General features: G+C 35.4%; 1 protein-coding gene across 2 annotated transcripts in view; it reads left to right on the top strand.

Moving 5' to 3' along the window:
- Nucleotides 1–26,125, top strand: part of RAB11FIP2 (RAB11 family interacting protein 2) — a 141,862-nt gene that overhangs the window by 48,520 nt on the left and 67,217 nt on the right. The window contains exon 5 of one of the 2 annotated variants that reach the window (XR_009155812.1): nt 11,843–12,038. Coding sequence is in view for 1 of the 2 variants with exons in the window: in XM_058189035.1 (XP_058045018.1) it covers nt 11,843–11,938 (96 nt within the window). In the remaining variant the exon portion in view is untranslated. Of the gene's footprint in view, nt 1–11,842; nt 13,151–26,125 lie in introns of those variants that run through there. The other variant, XM_058189035.1, reaches the window with a different exon arrangement.

A 26,125-nucleotide genomic window follows, 5' to 3' on the forward strand; every position in this document is an offset into this window, starting at 1 on the left:
TGTCGGCTGGCGGCCCCAGGAAGGGCCTTCTCTGTGGGGGCTCCCACTCTGGAACGAGCTTCCCCCGGGTTTACGCCAAATACCTGACCTTCGGACATTTCGTCGCGAACTCAAGACTCACCTTTTTATCCGCGCGGGGCTGGCTTAAATTGGGATTTTAATCTTAAATTTATTAATTTTAAATGGTAAATTTATAGTAAATTTAAATAGTAGGGTAAATTTTAATCATTGGGCTAATTTAAATAAGTTTTTTAAATCGTATTTTAAATTTGTATATTGTATTGCCGGTTTTTTATTATGCCTGTACACCGCCCTGAGTCCTTCGGGAGAAGGGCGGTATAAAAATCAAATAAAATCAAATAAATAAAATAAAATAAATAAATAAAATAAAACTTCTGCCCATGAGACTAGTTAATCATACAAATGTTACTTTATAAGATCCATTGCATTGTCCTAGATATCACTATCTTTCTCCCTTCACAACCTTTTTCTTTGTTTAATTAATCAATATTTTCAATGAAAAGGGTTAATTATAATGTTTTTTAAAAAGGACAATGCAGGTATTTAACTTGCCTGTTTATCTTGAGATTTTGTGGCTGTGACTAAGGTATTTGGTTTTGTTTTGGGTTCATCTTCTGTTCAAATTTGTATCTATAGGGAATAAGATTAAAAAATGCAGACTTAAATATTTGTACCACGTTAGTTAAGAGAAGAAAATTGAGGTAAAGCTAAAGGGAAAGGATATTTGCTATTTGGCCAAGCTGATATGGCTTTCCAATGGTTTTCATCTTCGTATCCCTCCATTACTCGGCTATAGAGATACAAAATGATATTCAGAGTAGGCACAATATTATTCATATATGTGATATGCCAACTTGCCTGTACAAATATTATTTTATGGAAGAGCAGTGCCTCAAGGTTCATTCTGACATATTTAGTAATATGCCAAGTTCTTCTTGAAGCTTAGTATAGACGGTATCTTTGAATATTAAAACAATATTAATTTCATGCCTTTCATTGTTTTATATTTATTAATGTAGTTTTTCCCACTTGTTCATACCTCATGTCTCTCATCTGATAAGTAACTTTAAGGAAAATGACTTCTTCCAATTTTGGTTGTGTGATCTCTAGTCATTGATGTGGTTGTTTATGGCTCCTTGATTATTTCTAGGTGTTGGGCAGGAATTAAGACCTTACGCGTCAGTATGTTTGGCAGCAAGATAACAAACTCATGATGTATAATTTGGGAAGCTTTATCCTTGGAGCAGAACTGCATGATCCAGCATGCAGAATATCTATATTTGAGGTGCATCATTACCAGGAGTGCATTCACAAAATTAATTGCACTTTGATACTTGTATATTTAAAACCTGCTTAATACAGAATGGAGCATATTATTCCCAAGACCAGTCTTCCATATATGGAGTAGCATCTTGAATGGGAAGTTTTGCAACATTCATCTCATTCAAAATGAGGAGAGAAATGCTGAGCCTAGCTTTTGTTTTTCACCAATAATTTAGTTCTCAAGAAAAGAGTGTGATTAAGGATACTTTCACAAGGGGTTTTTGCCCAATTCTAAAAATTGGTTAGCACTTGGGTGTCCTGATTGTGCTCAGCAATTGAGCCAATGATATTTAGTTCAGCTGCATTGTCTCTAGAATAGCAGAAAATCCAGCCTTTCTATTTACATATTGAAGCTTTTCAGAATTTATCATTGATCTATTTTCCAAGTGGCAGAGCCTTGTCTTACTCAACCTTCTTGCTGACTGGGTCAGTATTTTCCCCCATGCCAGAATCACAGGTCTTTTAAATGTAACAGAGTACAAAAGCCTTGACTGGATTGGATCTCTCTTTCCATAGCAACCATTCTTATATATTTAGAAAAATCACCAGCCAATTGGATGAACCATGAGCAAGACATAAAAAAGAAATACTGATTTTCTCCTGTTAAACAACTGGGAACCGATTGGCTTAAAACTATTTTAAACAGATTGGGGAGTGGAAACAGTGAAAAAAAATACAAAAGGAGGACTGCATCGAAATTATTCAGATGGGTCTCCAGTCTCTTTCTATTTTACATATCAGTAATGCTGAGTTCAATGGAGAGGTGCAAATCTTCTCCAATAAAATATCATTTGGGCCAAAAATGAGAATAAGCTTTTTTGATAAGTATGGAAGTATATGCTTCATCTTTTCCACTAATATGTTGCAGGTTTAATTTCAAGCTCACTTTTCAAGCAGGTACAGTATAATGCAAGCCTTCTATGCAGGAGATCTATTATGCAGCAAATGATTAAAATTCTACAATCCCATCATTTCATTAGCAGCTCAGCGTGTGATATGATGAAAGCTCTGCCATCTGACAAGCCAGCTTCATGATCCCTTTTAGAAGAAGTTTGAAAAACATGATGGGTACTTAATCACTTCTATTTTACCAAACCTTCCTTGTGGTTTCCGGACACAAAACTAAAAAGCACCACATGTTAGTAGACTAAAGATATTTATGTTTATGTCTTGGCTCAAAACTCTTTCAATAATTGACTCTATAGTAGCTTATCATATTGTTTTTGAGTGCGTTGTATATTGTCAGTTTTGTAAACCACAATAATATTTCCTATTTAGATCTAAAATAAAATATTGATAAGTGCCATATAATCTCATTTTAACAAGGAAAAGGAAAGCATTTTGAAAAGACATCAATAAAACTGTGTTCTCATTATTAGGTATTCAGGTAAAGTGACATCCTTGATATTTTTTAAAATTATGGCTTCTATTAATGTATTCATACGGTTTTTTGTTTTTGTTAGCTTGTAGTTAGAATTCTTATTGTATAATCAGAACTTTCACGCTCTACAACTTTTCTGGGTTTATAGTATTATATGGTCTGACCTGTTTGTATTCAGATTTAGAGGCAAGCGCCTTGATTTTGTCCTCAGCAATTTGTATTTGTGTGAATGGAGTATTAGTGACTTAACGAGAAAGGTGAACTCATAATCCCCAAAACACAGATTCCCTCTCCTTTGAACATACTGTTTTCACTCTGGTTCAGATGATTGCTCAACTCCCTCTCTCAAGTGCCATATTTCCAGCATCTCTACTTACCAGACAATGGGATTTCCTTTTTTTTCTTTGTTTACAGTTTAGGACAAGGGGCACTTTGTGAATGGATAAAAAGTGTGAATCAAGTTAGTTTCTCCAAATTTCAAGTATGCCCATAAAAGATTGAAGAACCATGTCCCATTTTATTTTAAAACAAAAATGGATATAAGAATTAAGGGCTAAACAAACGGGATGCTGTTTGTGTAATTAAGACTATGAATGGCTTCTTGAAAGTGAAAAGCAGATACTGAGAAAATTTGGCTGGATCTGTGGAACTGAAAATAACTTACCAGAGTTGTATTCCTTCCCTTATTTATTTTTTTAAAAGCCATTTCTGTGACGCTCCCAAATATTGTCTACAAAAACCTAAACAACCGAGATAATACAGAAATACAGAATAGAGAAAATTCTAATTCTGTTCTACCAACAGGTAGTCATCTGGATAGTTTTAAAACCAATCAGATAGCCTTGATTTATTCATAAGTAATTCTGTACAAATTTAGATATGACGTAAAGTACAGTAAACTCAATTGATGTATCCATTATTTGTTGTGGGAAACTAAAGCTCTTATCACCTGGCAGTAATGTTGCTTTTCACTGGATTAAAGTGCTTTTCATATTCCTTGCAGTAAATATTGAATTTCAGAGTATGAACAAGCCTTAGGTTGCAGTTGAACACCAAATTTTGTTCTGAGTGGCACATGTGAAGAAGTCTTTACTCTTGGCACGGTTCAGGGTTTTTTTTGTTTTTGCAAATGTAGCTGCTCTTTCTCAGTCCCACCTAGATTTATTTGATTGATTTCAGAAATTTTTAAGGTTCAGAACCTGTTAATAAAAATCTTCCTTTGTTTAAAGAAAACAAAAAACTTATTGAAAACGAAACTGACAAAGGTGATCTTTCAGCTTCAGATATTAGTATAGGCTGATTTGAGGTACTGTATAGCTAATGAGCCAACACATTTTGTTATTCTCTCAGTTTACTTTCTGCAACTATTTTAAGTGATCTATTATATTATTATTATTTTAAGATATTTAAATTTAGTAGCTGGAGCAGTGGGATTGTGCAGTGAACTAGAACACACAGTTATAGTTGATTAGTTGGCAAATTGCTGGCTTCTGCATGAGGCAATCTGTAATGTGATTGGTTGCTATGGGCATGGAGGGAACGGTTCCTTTTTTACTGACTTTTTCTTCTGTGTGCTCTGTAATTTACCTCATGATGCTCCTGTTTGCCTGACTATCTAGTTTGCTGTATATATCATTGTAAAATATATTTATTTATATAAAACCACAAGTCCATGTCAGCGTGTCTGACTTCATTTGGACACCTGCTGCACAATTCCCTGACATACTATTAGCAGTGTCTGTTAAGAAATCTACCAATTAAAAGTAAAGTGACCTTTTTCTTTTTACCTCACTGGAAAGTGTTAAGTTCGGGAAGTAACGAGGCTGGAGACCAGGGTAGTGACAACAGCTCTTTAATATAGGGTGAACCCAGCAACAGGCTGGGGGAAAAACCTCTCCTTTTATACAGTTCTGGTGGAGGCTTCGACCAATCAGCAACGTGCTGATTTCCCGCTCAAATATTTAAAGGTACAAACATGAATACATAACACTCCTCCCCTCCCAGAAAACACTTTGCCTCTATTTACATATTTATTTACATGTTATTTTTCGACGTAGTCACGCAAATAACCTGGGCGTCTCCTAGTTCTTTCTGACCTGCGCGGTTCAGTTCTGGGTGGTGTTTTGAGCTGGTCGGAGGGCTGTTTCTCCTCCCAGCTCTTTCTCTGGGCCAACGGGCTCCGGATTATTGGCCGACTCTTTTCTTGGCCATCCGGCCTTGGATTAATTTTGGAACTTTCCTGCTGCTTCCCTCGGGACCTGATGGCGTCGCTGGAACTCTGGGACCTCAGCTAAGTCTTGCGCCTCCCGGGTCATTGTATAGCTAATGAGCCAACACATTTTGTTATTCTCTCAGTTTACTTTCTGCAACTATTTTAAGTGATCTATTATATTATTATTATTATTATTATTATTATTATTATTATTATTATTATTATTATTATTATTATTATTATTATTATTATTATTATTATTATTATTATTATTATTATTATTATTATTATTATTATTATTATTATTATTATTATTATTATTATTATTATTATTATTATTATTATTATTATTATTATTATTATTATTATTATTATTATTATTATTATTATTATTATTATTATTATTATTATTATTATTATTATTATTATTATTATTATTATTATTATTATTATTATTATTATTATTATTATTATTATTATTATTATTATTATTATTATTATTATTATTATTATTATTATTATTATTATTATTATTATTATTATTATTATTATTATTATTATTATTATTATTATTATTATTATTATTATTATTATTATTATTATTATTATTATTATTATTATTATTATTATTATTATTATTATTATTATTATTATTATTATTATTATTATTATTATTATTATTATTATTATTATTATTATTATTATTATTATTATTATTATTATTATTATTATTATTATTATTATTATTATTATTATTATTATTATTATTATTATTATTATTATTATTATTATTATTATTATTATTATTATTATTATTATTATTATTATTATTATTATTATTATTATTATTATTATTATTATTATTATTATTATTATTATTATTATTATTATTATTATTATTATTATTATTATTATTATTATTATTATTATTATTATTATTATTATTATTATTATTATTATTATTATTATTATTATTATTATTATTATTATTATTATTATTATTATTATTATTATTATTATTATTATTATTATTATTATTATTATTATTATTATTATTATTATTATTATTATTATTATTATTATTATTATTATTATTATTATTATTATTATTATTATTATTATTATTATTATTATTATTATTATTATTATTATTATTATTATTATTATTATTATTATTATTATTATTATTATTATTATTATTATTATTATTATTATTATTATTATTATTATTATTATTATTATTATTATTATTATTATTATTATTATTATTATTATTATTATTATTATTATTATTATTATTATTATTATTATTATTATTATTATTATTATTATTATTATTATTATTATTATTATTATTATTATTATTATTATTATTATTATTATTATTATTATTATTATTATTATTATTATTATTATTATTATTATTATTATTATTATTATTATTATTATTATTATTATTATTATTATTATTATTATTATTATTATTATTATTATTATTATTATTATTATTATTATTATTATTATTATTATTATTATTATTATTATTATTATTATTATTATTATTATTATTATTATTATTATTATTATTATTATTATTATTATTATTATTATTATTATTATTATTATTATTATTATTATTATTATTATTATTATTATTATTATTATTATTATTATTATTATTATTATTATTATTATTATTATTATTATTATTATTATTATTATTATTATTATTATTATTATTATTATTATTATTATTATTATTATTATTATTATTATTATTATTATTATTATTATTATTATTATTATTATTATTATTATTATTATTATTATTATTATTATTATTATTATTATTATTATTATTATTATTATTATTATTATTATTATTATTATTATTATTATTATTATTATTATTATTATTATTATTATTATTATTATTATTATTATTATTATTATTATTATTATTATTATTATTATTATTATTATTATTATTATTATTATTATTATTATTATTATTATTATTATTATTATTATTATTATTATTATTATTATTATTATTATTATTATTATTATTATTATTATTATTATTATTATTATTATTATTATTATTATTATTATTATTATTATTATTATTATTATTATTATTATTATTATTATTATTATTATTATTATTATTATTATTATTATTATTATTATTATTATTATTATTATTATTATTATTATTATTATTATTATTATTATTATTATTATTATTATTATTATTATTATTATTATTATTATTATTATTATTATTATTATTATTATTATTAATATTAATATTATTATTATTATTATTATTATTATTATTATTATTGTTCATGCTCTGTTCCATTTGGTTCGGTTTGATCAGTTATTCGTTTCCTTAACTGATCTATGTGGCGCCTCCACACTCGGTTGTCGGGTAGCTCTACCACGTACGATTTTGGGCCGGTTATCTTTATTATTTGTCCTGCGAACCAACTAGGGCCGTCCCCATAGTTTCGGGCCCACACCCGGTCGCCTATGCTCATTTCCCTTGTCTTTTCTAGTTCCCCCTTGTAACCCTCGGGTGTGTAATGGGGGGTCAAGCGGTCAAGTGGGCACGCGAGATTCCGTCCCATTAGCAATTCGGCTGGGCTTTTCCCGGTGGCCGTGCTTGGGGTTCTGTGCTGGACGGCTAGGAAAAAGTCTATTTTTGTTTGCCAGTCACCTGGCTTGAGCCTGGACAATGCCTCCTTAGCGCTCCGGACGGAACGCTCTGCAAGGCCATTCGACGCAGGGTGGAAAGGCGCAGAGAGGGCATGTCGGATGCCTTCCTCTGCCAGGTATTCTTCAAACTGGGCTGCCGTGAATTGGGGCCCATTGTCGGACACCAGAGTGTCCGGCAACCCGTGAGTTGCGAATAGGTGGCGCAGAGTTGCGATTACTGCTTCGGCCGTAGTGGATTTCATGATTATGATCTCCAACCATTTAGAAAATGCATCCACAACCACTAGGAATGTTTGGCCATGGAAAGGGCCAGCAAAGTCAATGTGGATTCTTGACCAGGGCCCTTGGGGCTTTTCCCATTCTCTGACTGGGGCCGTTGGGGGTAGAGGTCTGGACTCTTGGCAAGCTTGGCATTTCCCTACCCTCTCAGCAATCTCTGCGTCCATGAGTGGCCACCATACATAGCTTCTAGCTAACCCCTTCATCCTTACGATCCCTGGGTGACCCTCGTGGAGGAGGTCCAATACCTTTCCCCTTAGCTTATCAGGAATTATTACACGATCACCCCATAACAGGCACCCCCCTTGAGCCGAGAGCTCATCTCGTTTTTTAACAAATTCTTTGAACCGTTAAGCCCGGCGCAGCGGCCACCCTCTCTGTACCCAACCGAGTACAGTCCTTAACACAATGTCGGTATGATGCCGAGCCACTTCCTTAGATGTGACTGGGCCAGAGTCAACGAGTCAATAAGTAGGATGGGCGTCCCGGGTGGGGTCTTGATCGCCCCTGGTAGTGGGCATCGGCTTAACGCGTCTGCATGCCCCACTTCTTTTCCTGGTCGATGCTGCAGCTTGTAGGAGTAAGCGGCTAAGAATATAGTCCAACGGGTCAAGCGTGGCGAAAGTGCCACAGGCGTTGGGCGGTCGCCAGCCAGTATCCCTAGTAGCGGTCTGTGGTCAGTCACGATTTCAAAATTCCGCCCAAAGACATACTCGTGGAATTTTTTGACCCCTGACACAATGGCTAGTGCTTCTTTGTCTAATTGGCTGTAGTTCCTCTCTGGGGAGGACATCGTTCTAGAGTAGAACGCTATGGGGGCTTCTGTGCCGTTTGGAAGTCTATGGCTGAGTACAGCCCCCACCCCATAAGGGGAGGCATCGCAAACCAGCACTAGGGGTAATGAGTCGTGATATTGGATGAGCAGGCTATCACTTGAGAGCAGGTTCTTTACTGCTTCAAAAGCCCTATTTTCTGACTTTCCCCAAGACCAAACAGTATTTTTTCCTAAGAGCCTATGCAGCGGTTCCATAGCAGTTGCTTTGTTCTTTAAAAGACCGCGTAAAAATTAACCAATCCCAGGAATGCCTGCAGCTCTGCTTTGTTTTTGGGCGCTGGAGCCTTCCTAATTGCCTTAACCTTGCTTTCAGTAGGGTGAATTCCTTTCTTGTCTATCCGGTAGCCCAAGAAATCGACGGATTCGACCCCGATCTGGCATTTGTTTGTCTTGACTTTTAATCCGGCTGTCCGGAAAATGCTCAAGACCTTTCTTAACCGCTCCCCCAATTCCTCCATGTTTTCCCCTGAAATTAGGACATCATCGAAGTAGGGAACTACCCCTGGGAGCCCCTGCAGTAGTCGTTCCATCAGGTTTTGGAACAGCCCTGGTGCCACACTGACCCCAAATTGCAATCGGGTGCACTTGAAGGCCCCCCTGTGCGTCACAATCGTTTGGGCTTCGGCTGTGCGGGCGTCTACTGGCAGTTGTTGGTAGGCTTGGGCCAAGTCTAACTTTGCAAAGACTTGCCCTTGCCCCAAAGAGTGCAATAAGTGTTGCACCACTGGAACCGGGTAAGCGCTTTTCTGTAAGGCTTTGTTAAGCGTCGCCTTGTAGTCAGCGCAAATTCTAATTGACCCGTCCGGTTTTATGGGGGTGACGATTGGCGTCTCCCACTTTGCGTGATCGACTGGCACCAAAATCCCCTGATTAATGAGCTTATCCAGCTCCTTATCGATTTTTGGTTTTAGGGCAAAAGGGACTCTTCTCGCCTTAAGCCTAATGGGGGCTACCTGGGGATCTAAATTGAAGGAAATAGGGGTCCCCTTGTACTTGCCCAGGCAGTCCTTGAAGACATCTTCGAACTCGTTAAAGAGAATGTCTTTCAGGTTACAGTCACTTCTGTAGATGCCAGTCACTCCCATGCCCAGGGCACGAAACCAGTCTAGTCCCAACAGACTGGGCAGAGTTCCTTCGACGATCGTGATGGGCAGGGTCTTTTTATGTGGACCGTACTCGACTCGGACGGAGGTGGTCCCTCGAACAGGGATGCGATTCCCCTGGTAGTCGTGGACTCGTAGCCGTTGTGGTTGCAGGTGGCGCTTGACGGACGGCAGCGACTTCGCCAAAGTGTCCCAGGACATGATGGTGATCGCTGATCCGTGTCTACTTCAAGCCGGCACCGTACTCCCTCTATTTTTGGCTTGGTGAAGATCTTCTTCTCCACTTTGGTCGAGGCGCGGCCTATGACCACAGTTGTTTGGTTGGAATCCGCGCCTTTTTTGTTTGAGCCAATCGCGGGCCGCCTTGCCGATTCCGCGCTCTGATTGGCCGATTTGAATTTTCGGCGGGAAGGTTGGGCCGCTCGACAAACTTGAGCTAGGTGCCCTTTCTTCCCACACCGCCGACATGTCGCGTCTTTAAACTTGCAGCGTTGGCGCTGGTGTTGACCCCCGCAGCTTCCGCATTCGTCTCGGTCCCCTTTGTCGCGTTTCTCGGTGCGGCAGACCCCTTCCTCGTCTTCACCGTCGGATTCGGTCTGAACCTCCTCCTGGTGCACCGGAGTTGCCTTCGCGCTCGCCTTTTGTGGGACCGGCTTCTGCAGCGTCTCTGCCGCTTGGGATGACATTTCATGTGCTCTGGCTTCGTCCAGAGCGTTGGCTAGCGTGAGGTTGCTCTTTGCCAGCAGCCGTCGCCGCAATCGGATGTCTTTGACCCCTCGGATGAGTTGCTCGAGAAGCACCTCGTCTAGGTCACGGTATCCGCAGTCCTTGGACGCTCTTCTTAGGGCGGCCATGTAGTCGCCTATGGATTCGCCCTCCATCTGCCTTCGCTCTCCGAATTCAAACCGCCGCACGTATTTGGACGGCGTTGGTGCGAAGTGGTTTCTTAGTAAAGTCTGTAAAGTTGGCCACGACACCGACTGCAACGGCGTTGGCTCTGCCAGGGCTTCCGCGATGTCGATGACCTCCGGACCGCAGTGGCTTAGGAAATAAGCCCTCTTTCGGTTATCTGGAACTCCGTGCAGTTCGTTGGCTTCTAGAAAGCTTTCGAAACGGGTCATATACGTTCCCCATTTCTCTTTGGCCGGGTCAAACGGTGCGGGCGGAGTGTAACTGGCCATCTCCGCTTTTCTGCCCTGGGTTTGCTGGGTTCGGGTCTATCGTGCTTCAGCTCGGTTCTGGTTCTCCTTAGCCTCGAGATCCCACCTTCGTCGCCAATGTTAAGTTCGGGAAGTAACGAGGCTGGAGACCAGGGTAGTGACAACAGCTCTTTAATATAGGGTGAACCCAGCAACAGGCTGGGGGAAAAACCTCTCCTTTTATACAGTTCTGGTGGAGGCTTCGACCAATCAGCAACGTGCTGATTTCCCGCTCAAATATTTAAAGGTACAAACATGAATACATAACAGAAAGCATTAGGTTTCTTTACTGAATAGGAGAGAGAGAGAGGTGCTGTGCTTGCCACATTCCATTTCCAAAGTACATCTTTCAAATAAATATAATGATGGACTTACTAAATGCCTATGGAGATTCTCTTCATCAAGGTCATGGTTGTCCCAAAGGTGTTTTTTCAAGAGGCAACTGGACTTTTTGAAAGTCCAGTTGCCTCTTGAAAAAAGCACCATTGGGATGGACTTATTGTACAACTTGCAGGGGATATCTTCAGCTAGATTTTTACTTTTACTTCATTATTCATTTCACCAGCTATTCTAGATTTTGTAGCGTTGATCAGGACTTTCAGTAATGTTTAGTTGTTGCTTTGATGTGATCAAAGCAACAACTAAACATTACTGAAAGTCCTGATCAATGCTAGGATGCAACATTTTGAATATAGCTTTAGCAGGAGTATGATAATATTTGCTACTGTGCCTCATGTGAATCTGTGTTTGCCCTTTTTGTTGCAGGCCTTGTTTGTGTCTATCATTGTCGAAGTCTGGCATCTCTGTTCCCATCTGAAGTTTGTTTTACTGAGCCCTAAGACCGGACCTTATGGCTTGTGACACTGTGATGATGGAATTTCCTTCCTCGTAATCTGTCCCTCATTTGGATGGCTTTCCTGTGAACTTTATTGGCCTGTTTTCAGTGCTATGCTTCTACATGGTCAGTTTATTTTATCTTGTTTCAAATGTATACTGTCTGGTTTATTATTACATATTATATGGTAATGCTTTAATCTTTAATGTTTGTTTAACCTCCAAAGTTAAATAAATAAAAGGTCTTCAAGACCTAGAAGCTATGGGTCATTATTTTCCTCTAACTTCTAATCTGCACGTATCTTCTCCAAACAAGGAGTACATTTCTCTGATTGTCTTTTCTTCTATTCACATCAGTGATTATTTCTAGGATCTATAGTATTTATTCATTTTGTCTCAGTGGTTAGGTGTATTCATTGGTGTACAGGTAATCCTCGTTTTACAACATTTTGTTTAGTGACCATTCGAAGTTACAACAGCAAAAAAGTGACTTATCAGCATTTTTCATATTTATGACTGTTGCAGCATTCCACGTGATCAAATTTCAAATGTTTGGAAACTGACTCATTTTTATGATGGCTGCAGTGTATTGTAGTCCTGTGATCAGTTTTTGCAACCTTTGGACAACCAAATTCAGTGGAGAAGACATAGTCACTTAACAACCACGTTACCAACTTAATAACTGCACTGAATCATTTAACAAATGTCATAAAGCTTAAGAAAGATCATAAAATTGGGCAAAACTCATTTAACAAATGTTTTGCTTAGCAACAGAAATTTTGGCCTCAATTGTAGTCATAATTGAAGGACTACCTATTTATGACTCATTAAAAAAATAATTCACTTCCAATTTAAAACTAGCAAAATTCAATCAGCATTTATGGCCTTGGGCATTTGAAAATCAAGTAAATCTGAATTAGGTTATATTGAGTTATTGTTTTCCTTGGATAGTGGAAGCTAGAAAGTGTAGTTAATAAACATCTATATAAAGTATATATAGTTTTTCTATTCCAGGTATATCTAGTAGTTTGATTTAGCTGCAGCTGCATTAAAGCCATAGTAGATTCCCTATATGCTGAGTTTCAATCTTTTAGTCAGATGCTTTAGCAGTGTTTTTTTTTAATTAATTTTGATTATTTGATTATTTGCAAGATCTAAAGATGCAAGGACTTTGGATGATTTCGGAGTGGGTTTACATAAACTGATTACTTTCTTGAAAATTTGTTTATATTGTGGAATAGTGTTTTGTGAAGCTTTTAACTATGTGCTAAGCTCATTGTAACATATGTCATCATATCATATTCAATATGCTGCTTTGTGAAAACCTATTAGTATTGTCTTTTCTATATTTGTGCATGTGAAATGCTTTGTCATAAAAATAATTTTTAAATGGGTACAATGATTTGAAGTATTTATTTCAGTGCTTCACATGTTTAATCTAATTTTAAACCAGTAATATTATATTTTATATTCCAAATTGGGCTTGGGGGGGCAGAATTGAGTAACATCACACTTATCATGACATCATTGTGCAAATAACAAAATTATATAATCTGATCATTAGGGCAATCTGTTATCATAAGGAGTGCCTATATAAGATAAGTGGAATGAACCTCTGGAATGAACTTCCCCCAGGACTCCGTCAATTGCCTGACCTTCGAACCTTCCGCCACGAGTTGAAGACATACCTATTTATTCGTGCAGGACTGGCTTAGAAATTATTGGTAGTTTTTAATATTTGGATGTAAATTTTATGGGGTTTTATGGTTTTAAATGGATTTTAATTGGGCCTTATATTTAATAAGTTTTTTAATTATTGTTTTATTGTGCACATTTTATTGTTTTATTTTGGCTGTGAACCGCCCTGAGTCCTTTGGGAGAAGGGCGGTATAAAAATCTAATAAAATCTAAATCTAAATCTACTGCAGGCTACTTCTGCTGCCTGCAATTTGGCAGTTTGAATCTTGCCAGGCTCAAGGTTGACTCAGCCTTCCATCCTTCCGAGGTCTGCAAAATGAGCACCCAAATTGTTGGGGGCAATATCCTGATTCTGTAAATTTCTTAGAGAGGGCTATAAAGCACTGTAAAGCGGTAGATACATCTAAGTGCTATTGCTATTGCCACTTTTTTCTTTTATTCACACTGACACACATTAAAAAATGGAATTCTGATGGCCGTATACATATATATATATACACACACACGCACACACACACATGCGCGCACACACACACACACACACATATACACACACACTATATATATGCATACATACATACATACATACATACATACGCCTGGCAGAGTAGGTAAAGGTCATATTTAGTCCATAAAATTTATATTTCATAGTTCAGTCTCTTAGCATGTATTTCCTGGACTGCATAAAAAGATCAACTTGAGAATGAAATGAGGGTATGGTAACTGTCTTCCTATAACCTCTATACTTCATCACAAACTCTTCTGTATTTGAGATTTTGCTATAGCAAGACCTGAAATGGGTTTCTACCAGGGGTGAAATCCAGCAGGTTCTGACAGGTTCTGGACAACTGGTAGCGGAAATTTTGAGGAAAACCGACAAATATCACCTCTGGCTGTCCCCAGAGTGGGGTGGGAATGGGGATTTTGCAGTATCTTTCCCCTGGAGTGGGGTGGGAATGGGGATTTTGCAGTATCCTTCCCCTGCCACACCAACCATGCCACGCCCACCAAGCCATACCCACAGAACCGGTAGTAAAAAATTTGGATTTCACCACTGGTTTCTACTGATAGCCACTTAAACAAGTTTTCTGCATTAGCTGAGCTAAATATTGTCAAACATAGTGCTAATCCCATGCTAAATTTACAATTTCCTGTATCTATTTCATGTACAGGGGAGCTGGATCAGAAAAATGTGGGCTTTTCTTATGAATGAATTAAATCTAGAGGTAGTTCTTGACTTACAACAGTTCATTGAATGACTATTCAAAGTTACAATGGCACTGAAAAGAGTGACTTACGGCCATTTTTCACAGTTACAGTTTCCCAGTTACAATCTTTGCAGCATCATGATCACGTGATCAAAATTTAGATGCTTGGCAACTGCCTCATACTTATGCCCATTGCTGTGTCCCAAGGTCATGTGATCACCTTTTGCAAACTTTTGACAAGCAATGTCAGTGGGTTATTTACCAGCCGGGTTACTAACTTATCAACTTCAGCTATTCATTTAACAACCGTGCAAAAATGTCATAAAATGGGGCAAAACTCACAATATATGTCTCACTTAGCAACAGAAAATTGGGGCTTGATTGTGGCCATAAGTCAGGAACTACCTGTACTGTCAAATATGTAGGACAAGTGACAAATTCTCTAAATTGTTCCAATGACTGAAAGAAACAAATTCATTGCACATGTTCCACACTGAGTAGACTCTCTCTCTCTCTCTCTCTCTCTCTCTCTCTCTCTCTCTCTCTCTCTCTCTCCCTCCCTCCCTCCCTCTCTCCTTCCCTCTCTCTCTGTGTCTCTGTCTCTCATTCTCTGTCTCTGTCTGTCTGTTTCTCTCTCTCTCTCTCTCTCTCTCTCTCTCTCTCTCTCTCTCTCTCTCTCTCTCTCTCTCTCTCTCTCTCTCTCTCTCTCTCTCTCTCTCTCTCTCTCTCTCCCTCCCTCCCTCCCTCTCTCCTTCCCTCTTTCTCTCTAATTTTTCTTAAAGAAGAGGTAGTGTGGAGCAATACCTTCAGACCTGGTTCTGTTCCTTCAAATTTCCTTTTGCACCTGTTGGCAGACAATGCTGTCATATTTGTGCACTGCAGCAGTGCGCAGATGGGCTAATTGAAGCTTTACCCAGTCAACTTAATTGGAGGAATGGCCCTCAAAGCTGTCAATAAATGGTGTGTTCACAGTGAGGTAATTAATAACACCATTTCCTTTTGGTAGACATATCATTAGCCATTATTTCTCAAATCACGACAGTGATTTCTTTATTCCAGGAGGTAATTGCAGGTTTCTGGGAAGGGTTTGGATTTACTCACCAATTCACTAACAGTGACCTCATCTTTGAAAATTAAAACTGCCCAAATCTGTTATTTTTGAATTAAGACTGAGGAGGTGGTTTGAATAGCAAATATGCTCTTTAGGAAAGACAGCTTTCTGGGTAATATGTGTTTACATAAAGAATAAGTGCAGCTTATGCTGCGAGAATATTCTGAAACATAGATAGTGATTTGCGATGGTTTCAGTAGAAAATGCCTTTCTCATTGCATTATGCTAACATTAACAGTAATTGCCATGATACGATGCAATAAATACAAAAATGCTTTTTATTTGTTTCCTCAAATTGACCCAATATGCAGTAAAGGTCTCTGCACATCTGTGTAAGAATAATCTATTTGCAAGTTTGTAGGTATAGAATTACATTTATAGTTAATGCAAAATATAAAGAATGAATGTGAACAATATTTTTATTCTAATCCTTGATTATTGTTGCTTTTCTCTTCTTCATAAAATTTTTTTTCTTATGAACTTTTGTTGTTCACCTGATTTAATATTTTATGATTTCTACTTTTGGAATTCCTATTTTTGGAAACTTTATTGGAAAAGTTTCTTTTTTAAAAGAAAATATTTTATGGATGTGTGTGTGCACATAAACATACATGTCATAACTTGCATAATGCAAAACACAGGTCAGTATCTGTTCTCTAGAATTTCAACTTGGAAACTGACTGGATAGTGAAACTATACAAAACTGTTCAAAAGTAATTTCTCAGTTCAATAGGACTTATTTTCAAATAAGTATATGTAAAGCCTTAAAAGTATGGCTGGTTGAATTGCCAGTGTTGTCTTCTTTCAATTTCTCATCTTTATATTTTATGTATCCCATTCTGCATAAGATATTTACTTGCATGAAATGTATGTATATGACTTAATCATATAATCATGCCCTACTTTTACCCCATTTTGGTTTAATATCCATCAGTTGGTTAATATAGTTTTCCAACAATGCTGTTGAAAGATATATAGGTATTTTTTAATTCTATATGAAAAAATACTCAATTTATGGATTTATTGGTTTTGGGCTTAGGTATCAAAAAATAATATTATTCAGTGATAGAAATATAGAGCAACTTCTGATTTTAAATATTTGATCACTGATGTGTGCAATTTTTGTTTATAATCTGGCTTTCCATGTACACAAATATATACCTTAATCAATATTCCATGTACTCAAGTTTCAAATTAGGCTGAATTATTTCCAGAATACTGTATAATATAGTAATTTCAGTTTTTACCCTTTCTTTGTCCTTTCTATTGAAATAGTTGAAATATATATAACAGGAATAGGGAAAATTTGTTCATATGTAGCATAATGTCTTTGTTTTTCTTATTTTGCAAGGCAGGTTCACTCAGAGGAAGATGTGTTACTTGTATTAGTAACATTGTGTGACAGTATTTAATCCTAATCAGATCAATTATGAGTGTCAATTTAGTATCAGCTATCACAACTTTACAGCCATCAATAACAGTGCATAATTCAATAATATGAGAAAATATTGGCCTCCAAAGAGCTTTGAAGACAAATATAATAGCTATCAGGGATATTATACTAATGTAAAATAATAATAGCTCTTATAAACTCCACCTACAATTATGACTTCAACAACTGTTTCTCACATATTAGGATTGTGATAGTAATTGATCCATTGCTTTTCTTGGCCACCAATGATTGCAAAATTGAAGTTGGTATCATTTTTCATTATTATTCCTCTTTAGTAATCTAGTAATACAAAGCAGCTGCATAAAACTTTGAAAAAATGTGTAAAAATGTATATAGCTGTTTAGCTGAAATATAAGACCTAGATTACAAAACAAACCAGCATTTGGACAAATTTAGTACTTTCACTGTCTGACCTTTTCAGCATTTCTTCCTTTCTTCTTCTTCTATTCATTCCTCAAAATCTTTCTTGCTTATGGAAACATTTTTTTTTTAAAAATGAGATATTCTCATTTACAGTACTATATTTGCTAGTGTATGCAACATTTACAATTTAAACATAGGTAGCAATGGTTTTGTTCCCATCATTGAAACAAATTATTTTTGACTTCCTAACCTACACAGAGCCATTACATTGTGCATCCAACATATTAAAGTATAAAGGTAAATGTTTAGCCCTGTCTAGTCGTGTCTGACTCTAGGAGTGATGGTTATCTCCGTATTTTAGCTGAGTGAGATGCTTCTGTGGTCATGTAGCCAGCATGCCTATATGCCCAGGCACACAGAACTCTGTTAGTTTCTCATCGAAGTGTTACCTATTTATCTACTTGCATTTGCTTGCTCCGAACTGCTAGGTTCGCAAGAGCAGAGACAAGTAATGCTCAGGTCCCAATATCTGGGCTGTCCAGATGATAAGCTCAGTGTCTTTACTCACTGAGCCATCACGTGCCCCTATATTAAAGCATGTGTCATGATATATCTTTTAATATACTTAGTTTCTTGCTGTGGAGCTACATGTAGGAAACAGTAAATATTGAGCAAATAACAATATTGTAATGCTTTATATTCTAGTATTTATTCTGTATCAACTGGAGCATAACTGCTTTTAACAATGGAAAAGGAAGATGGAGTGCAACTACTTTGCTATTCAGAGATGGTGCTGAGGATTAAAGAATCCAGATTTTGGAAAAAGCAAAGATTCTTTGAGGCTAAAAATCAGGTCACACTATACCCTGCTAACTCTCCCACTTCGTATGGCAGACACAGTTTTGAGGCCAATCTCCTTCCCTACCTCTTTGACATTTAATCTACCTTTTTTGTCTTTGCTTTGATCAATTTTACAACAATGAAATTTCTGAATAAGGTAAGATGTAACGCTGGTATGATCAAAGCCTTTTGCAAGGCCAAATTAGTATATACTTCATAAAATGGTCAGATCAAAGGTAAGCAGTAGTTAATTTAATGAATTTATGTTTGTATGTTAATTTGGTTTGCAAAACCTTTTCCTTAAAAGGCTTTTAAGAACTTCCATCTATTATTTAGAAAAATAACAACACAGAATTACCTCTTAGAGTGTTTATTCTCAACACTCACATAAAAACCAGTCAGCAATTCATAAATAAATATTTACTCTGGTGTATTTAGAATTATTTTAAATAAGATTTTATAAATTGTATAATCATATAATGATTGTTGGGAGAAATCTATCAGTTTTGGCTTCTCAATGTTTCTCACTTCTACAAATTTATCAATTCAATTCCTCAATTTCTCATATTTTTAATTAAAAGTTAGTTGATATGGTAATTTATTTAGAAATTTAGAGTAGAATTTGTATGTATTTAGGTGCCTATTTTTCTAAACACAGATTCACAATTTGGTCAGATATAATACACTTTTGTACATTTTTTATAATACAATATGTGTATTGTAAGCAATTTCTCTTGATTCACATTAAAATATACCTACACATAAGGTAGGAACATGGATTCTGGAATTGTTTGTAATCCTTTTATCAGCAGGAGCCATGGGAGGTATATTTCTTTTTTTCATCATGAAATATACGTTGCATCTACAACAATAGTATGTACTTCTGCTTTCCCATTGTGTTATGTTTGAGTGTGATTGAAGAATCTATGCATAGGAGTGGGCTGCAAATACTCTGCTCTGGATCATGTGACTAGAAGGAGGTGAGAGGGATCAGCAACACTCTAAGCAATTGTCCAACTGCCCCATCTATAGCAGGGGTCTCCAACCTTGGCAACTTTAAGACTTGTGGATTTCAACTCCCGGATTACCTCAGCCAGCAGAATTCTGGGAGTTGAATCCACAAGTCTTAAAATTGTCAAGGTTGGAGATCCCTGATCTATAGGGTTGCATTGGGAGATTTCTTTTCTAGACCTCACTGGTTCCATCTCACAACAATTTTTCTTTTGCTGGCCTGCCTAAATTTGGTCCACTTCTCTTTTTGTTTTTGTAGATAACTTGCTGATTAAAAACAGGATCTCAAGTCCTGCACATATAAAGATTCTGAATGCATCTTAGATATTAGTTTATTTTATTTTATTTTTATTTTATTTTATTAGATTTTTATACCGCCCTTCTCCCGAAGGACTCAGGGTGGTGTACAGCCGGAATAAAATACAGAATATATACAATTAAAAGAAATTAAAAGAAACTATTAATAAACGGCCGATAATTTAAAAAATTTAAAAATTTAAAATCACTAAAACCCCAATTTAAAATCAACTATTTATGCCAGTCCTGCTTGAGTGAATAAATATGTTTTTAACTCACGACGAAAGGTCCAAAGATCAGGCACTTGACGTAAGCCAGGGGGGAGTTCGTTCCAGAGCGTCGGTGCTCCCACAGAGAAGGCCCTACCCCTGGGGGCCGCCAGCCGACATTGTTTGGCGGACGGCACCCTGAGAAGGCCCTCTCTGTGAGAGCGTACGGGTCGATAGGAGGCATAAGGTAACAGCAGGCAGTCTCGTAAGTACCCGGGTCCTAAGCCATGGAGCGCTTTAAAGGTGGTAACCAGGATCTTGAAGCGCACCCGAAAGACCACAGGAAGCCAGTGCAGACTACGGAGCAGTGGTGTTACATGGGAGCCACGAGCAGCTCCCATTACCACTCGCGCAGCTGCATTCTGGACTAACTGCAGCCTCCGGGTGCACCTCAAGGGCAGCCCCATGTAGAGAGCATTGCAATAATCCAGCCGAGACGTAACCAGAGCGTGAGTGACCATGCATAAGGCATCCCGGTCAAGGAAGGGACGCAACTGGCGAACCAAGCGGACTTGGTAAGTTAAAGCGGACTTGGTAAGCGGACTTGGTAAGTTAAAAATAATATCAACAAAGATAACATTACCACCAAATGTGAACTATTTCCCATCATTTGCTAAGTCTTTCCAGATTCATATTTGCTAAATGGCATGGTATCTTAGAATTTTTTTTTCTTTTTTTCTTTTTTCTTTGCATTTTTTTATTTAACTGGTCTGAAAAGAAAAATAATTAAATTGTATAGACTTTTTTTTGGTAAGTTGGGGAATCCAAAGTACTCTTACTTCAAATCCCAACTCAACAACTGTGGAACAGGTAGTGCAATGGAGCTTTATATCAGTAGCCCAGAGGGATTTCTGTTATCTTAAGCAGACATGTCTGCTTCTTTGCTATGGCAAAAAATGTCTACTTTAAGCCTCAGACATTATACACAATTGTACTCGAAGCAGACAGCGGGATCAGGACCCAGTATGGTACTTCCCTTAGGTTTTAAAAAATGGATAAAAGTGACTACATTCTATTCATTTTCCATAAATGTGTTATTTTTCCAGAAACAATTTCAATTAATTTGTCTTCAGTGTCTAAGTGCATCTTTAAATTATAAGATGCAAGCCTTATTTAATCTTATTTTATTTTTAATTGCCCAGTGATCACTCACCTTTTTCTGACCATGAAAATTTTGTTGAGTAAAATTTAACTTAAACAAGCTGATTATTGCTAAATAAAGTTTACAAATCAAGACAAGTTTGACCTTTTCTTTCTGGCCTTAAATAGCTGATAAAAATCAAGAACTTTGTCAGGCCTTTGGATTTTAAAATAAGGGGAGGGGGAGACTAACTTTAGTGATGGCCACCTCTTGCTGTGTCTGCTGACCCTGAACCAAGTGACTGGAAACTGTGCAAACAAGAGAACTATTGTCCCTTTCATAATCAAATGCACCAAGTCAGGTAAATCTTTAAGCAAGATGAATGAACAGTATTTTTAAAAAATAAAATCGCTCACTAGAATTTGGAGTGCATTTTCCCTTTAATTAGATGAGCGTAAAGTCAGAGGCCCTTGTCAAACACCCAGCATTACCTTTATGATAACAGCTGAGGGAATAAAAGTGAAATATCATAGACAGACAGGTGAAATTGGCCCAATAAATGCCTTTTTTATTAAAGTCTTTTCTTTCCAGATGAAAAATGTCATTACTACAATGATGCTCTTAATTATATGGTCATTAGGATACTTCTGTAATGGATGCAGCTGGTTTCTAACAGTAACATGATAGAACATAGCACAGAAAAGTCTGTGCCATTAACTCTTTGGTAGTAAGCTAACTGGGTAGCCTAAATCAATAATGTAATCTAAAAGTATGTTTAAAGTACTTCACATAGTTTTCTATTTTTTTTTCCACAATTAAAAATCATCTTAAACTGCAATCCTACATGACAAAATTGATACAAATTTTTCCACCAATCCTTTATAAGGAAAATAGCTTCTGATCTTCCTCCCACTTCTCTGTGAATTACACTGTGAAAAAATTCCCAAAGTGGCCCAGTGAGTGTTGATGAGGGTCACACGGAGAAACACAGAATGGAATAGATAGAATAGAATAGATGGAATAGAATAATAGAATAGAATTTTTTATTGGCCAAGTGTGATTGGACATAAGGAATTTGTCTTGGTGTATATACTATCAGTGTACATAAAAGAAAAGATACATTCGTCAAGAGTCATAAGGTACAACACTTAATGATAGTCATAGGATACAAATAAGCAATTGAATCAAATTAGGAAACAGTCAATATAAATCATAAGAATACCAGCAACAAGGTTACAGTCATACAGTCATAAATGGGAGGAGATGGATGATGGGAGCGATGAGAACATTAATAGTAATGCAGATTTAGTAAATAGTTTGACAGTGTTGAGGAAATTATTTGTTTAGCAGAGTGATGGCATTCGGGAAAAAACTGTTCTTGTGTCTAGTTGTTCTGGTGTGCAGTCCTCTGTAGCGTCGTTTTGAGGGTAGGTGTTGTATCAATTTATGTCCAGGATATGAGGGATCTGTAAATATTTTCACAGTCCTCTTTTTGACTCTTGCAATATACAGGCCCTCAATGGAAGGCAGGTTGGTAGCAATTGTTTTTTCTGCAGTTCTAATTATCCTCTGAAGTCTGTGTGCGTCTTGTTGGGTTGCAGAACTGAACCAGACAGTTATAGAAGTGCAGATGATAGATTCAATAATTTCTCTGTAGAACTGTTTTATCCTATTAAGGCAAAGGGCCTTTGGAGATAATTGCGCTAAATTAGAAAGTTTGTTTTCACTTTCAGATTCTTGATTAAAGGCAAATGAAAAATTTAATATCATTTGTATTGCTATTATTATTAGCTGGAGTGGCTCAGGGGCTAAGACAGCTGAGCTTGTCAATCAAACGGTCAGCAGCTCAGCGGTTCGAATCCCTAGTGCTGCCGTGTAACGGGGTGAGCTCCTGTTACTAGTCCCAGCTTCTGCCAACCTAGCAGTTTTGAAAGCACATAAAAATGCAAGTAGAAAAAATAGGGACCACCTTTGGTGGGAAGGTAACAGCGTTCCGTGCACCTTTGGCGTTGTGTCATGCCAGCCACATGACCACGGAGTCGTCTTCGGACAGCGCTGGCTCTTCGGCTTTGAAACGAGATGAGCACCGTCCCCTAGAGTCGGCAATGACTAGCACGTAAGTGCAAGGGGAATCTTTACCTTTTTTTAGTCGTCCACTTATGCCCACAATGGAGCCCAAAATTTATGTTGCTAAGTGAGACAGTTGTTACGTGAATTTTGTTGCCTTTTATGATCTTTCTTAACTGTTGTTAAGTGAAACACTGCAGTTGTTAACAACATGATTGTTAAGTGAATCTGGCTTCCCCATTGACTTTGCTTGTCAAAGGTGATCATAGGACCTTGGCAAACTGCAACAATCATAAATATGAGCCAGTTGCCAAGTGACTGAATTTTGATCATGTGACCATGGGGATGTTGCAATGGTTTTTCAATAGTAACTTTGAAGGAACTGTTGTAAGTTAAGGACTATCTGTATTATACAAAGCCCATCATGTGACAGGTCATGCCAATGAGTTTTACATTTAAAAGAAGTATTGCAAGCAAAAAAAAAATCACAAGAGCAAAGAAGCAAAACAAATCAGCCCTAAAGCAGTGAAATAGCCTTTTTGTGTTGCAATTTAATCAGTACAGCGTGATTCGATTTTTGGGTAGGCTTTTTGTTCAAACAACATTTACTAGTCATATAATCTTTTACCTAGGCTGCAATCCTATATGCTCATATTAGTGCCCTATTTTGCTGTGTCGTAAATCTCATTATTCTCAGCAACTGTGCTGGTTAAGGTGGATGAGGATTTCAGCAAAGTGCACCTGAAGGGCACATGCATCGGGAAAACCATAGAATGCAAGTACTTGAGGATAAAGCCAATGGACCTTGCTATTGACTATATCTATGTAAGACTTACTGTAATACTGGTGCTTTCCAAAACCTTGAATCCTTCTGATGTGTTGGATTACAATTCCCATAAATCCTTGCCAGCATAGCTCTTGATCAGGTTGGCATGAATAAGGTTATAATCCAAGAAATATGACAGACATTAGAGGGAAAACTTATGTGAACATTTTGAAATGAATAATGTCTTTTGAAAAGTATTTGTATTTCTTTCTCAAAATAATAAATGTAAGGTCTCTATGATAATTTTGTCCTCCTCTGCTTTTAAGAATTAAATGTAGAGGCATGTTAACATTTACCTAGCTTTTACAAGCTTGAGAGCTAAAAATGTATGGCAACTCACCAAGCTCCCACTATCTTGGAGCTCTTTTGCAATACAAGTTAATTAACTGGATTTAGATATTTGCAAGATGATATATTTAATGGGATTACGGCTCATATAGTGTTCTCTGTGGCTCATTTGGAATCTAAGCTGAAAGAACAGAATACTGAATTTCCAGCTCTTTGAGAGTTAATGTTGTGTTGAAGAAAAGTACAATTTGAACCTCATTGTTCATGAATAGCTAAGTTATTTGAGTGAAATAGAGCTGGGTTCCTGCAAGGGCTGTGCCAAGCAGATGCATGAACACAAGGGTGCAGAGTCCGATTTTCTTGCAGCCACTGAAAGTACAGCTATACTTACCCCTGAACTCTTGGCAAGTTCATGGCAATTGTGTGTCTCATGAAAACATAATGGGCCTTTATTTAGATCCTGTCTCTCCAGTGGGATCAGTTCAGGTCTATGGTCTAGAGGTTGGCAGATAAACATGTGTTTGTTTAATATGGTTGTACTATGAATCTAACCCTTATATTGTCGAAACACATTCCTCATCTGTAGCATTTGAAGGCATTAGTGCTATAATTATTATCCACTTTTAGTTATTTTTATAGACTTGATTGGAAAATTAAATCACTCCTGTGACAATGCAGATCAAAGAGCATACACTAATGCATCTGTGGTTAAATTGATCATAGAAACACCATAACCGAACTTAGATTTTGGCATTTCAAAACAGTTTCTGATTCTAATAAAAGCAGAGAGTACAAGAGAAAGATGATATTTACAAATAACATTAATTCCAGGTTTTGTATATCCATATACTGTAAAATTCTTTGTTTTAACTCCAGATTTCAACCCAAATCATATCAACTTGCAATAAGAATTAGAAGTATTGTAATAATAATTCCCTTGAGACTGTTCAGTATTAAGCTGTCTACTATTGACCTCACCCCATTTCTAAGAGGTCTGTAAGGGGCGTGCATAAGAGCACAAGTGTGCCTACCGTTCCTGTCCTATTGTTTCCTTTTGTTATATCCAATTAATATAGTTAATACATACTCATACTTACATATATGCTTATATATTGTATAATTATTTCATGCTTATGCTTATATATACTGTGTGACAAAATCAATTAATCAATCAATCAATCAATCAATCTGTGGAGAGAATAATAATAATAAGTGCACATAGTCCTAAAACTTTTTGTTTTTCTATTTGCTTATTTATTCATATAATATTAATATTATCTGATAATTTGGTTTCTTTTATATGTGATATATTCTTGAGCAGCATCTTTTAGTGCATTTGCACAATGTATAGTTTTCATTTAGACAAGAGTTTCCAAATTTGGAAGCTATTTATATTTAAATGGATTTATGCCCAAAAGGACAACCAATACCATTTTTGATTGCTAAACCTCTGTTTAGAATTCATTTTTCTAGATTCATTTTGCCTTGACATTTAGTACTAATAATTTCAGTACATTATATACATCATTTTAACATATGCATTTTTGGCTTCTGTTGCACTAAACCACAAGTTTTTTTAAAAAAATGTTTTATTAAAGGTTATCATCAAATAAAATACAAATAGAAACAAAAGTTAGGAAAGTTAAAGAAGAAAGATGCAAAGAGAAAAAGAAAAGAAAAAAGTGGTTATTTCTGACTTTCT

Source organism: Ahaetulla prasina, chromosome 6 (assembly GCF_028640845.1).
Source record: "Ahaetulla prasina isolate Xishuangbanna chromosome 6, ASM2864084v1, whole genome shotgun sequence".
NCBI classification, from domain to species: Eukaryota; Metazoa; Chordata; class Lepidosauria; order Squamata; family Colubridae; genus Ahaetulla; species Ahaetulla prasina.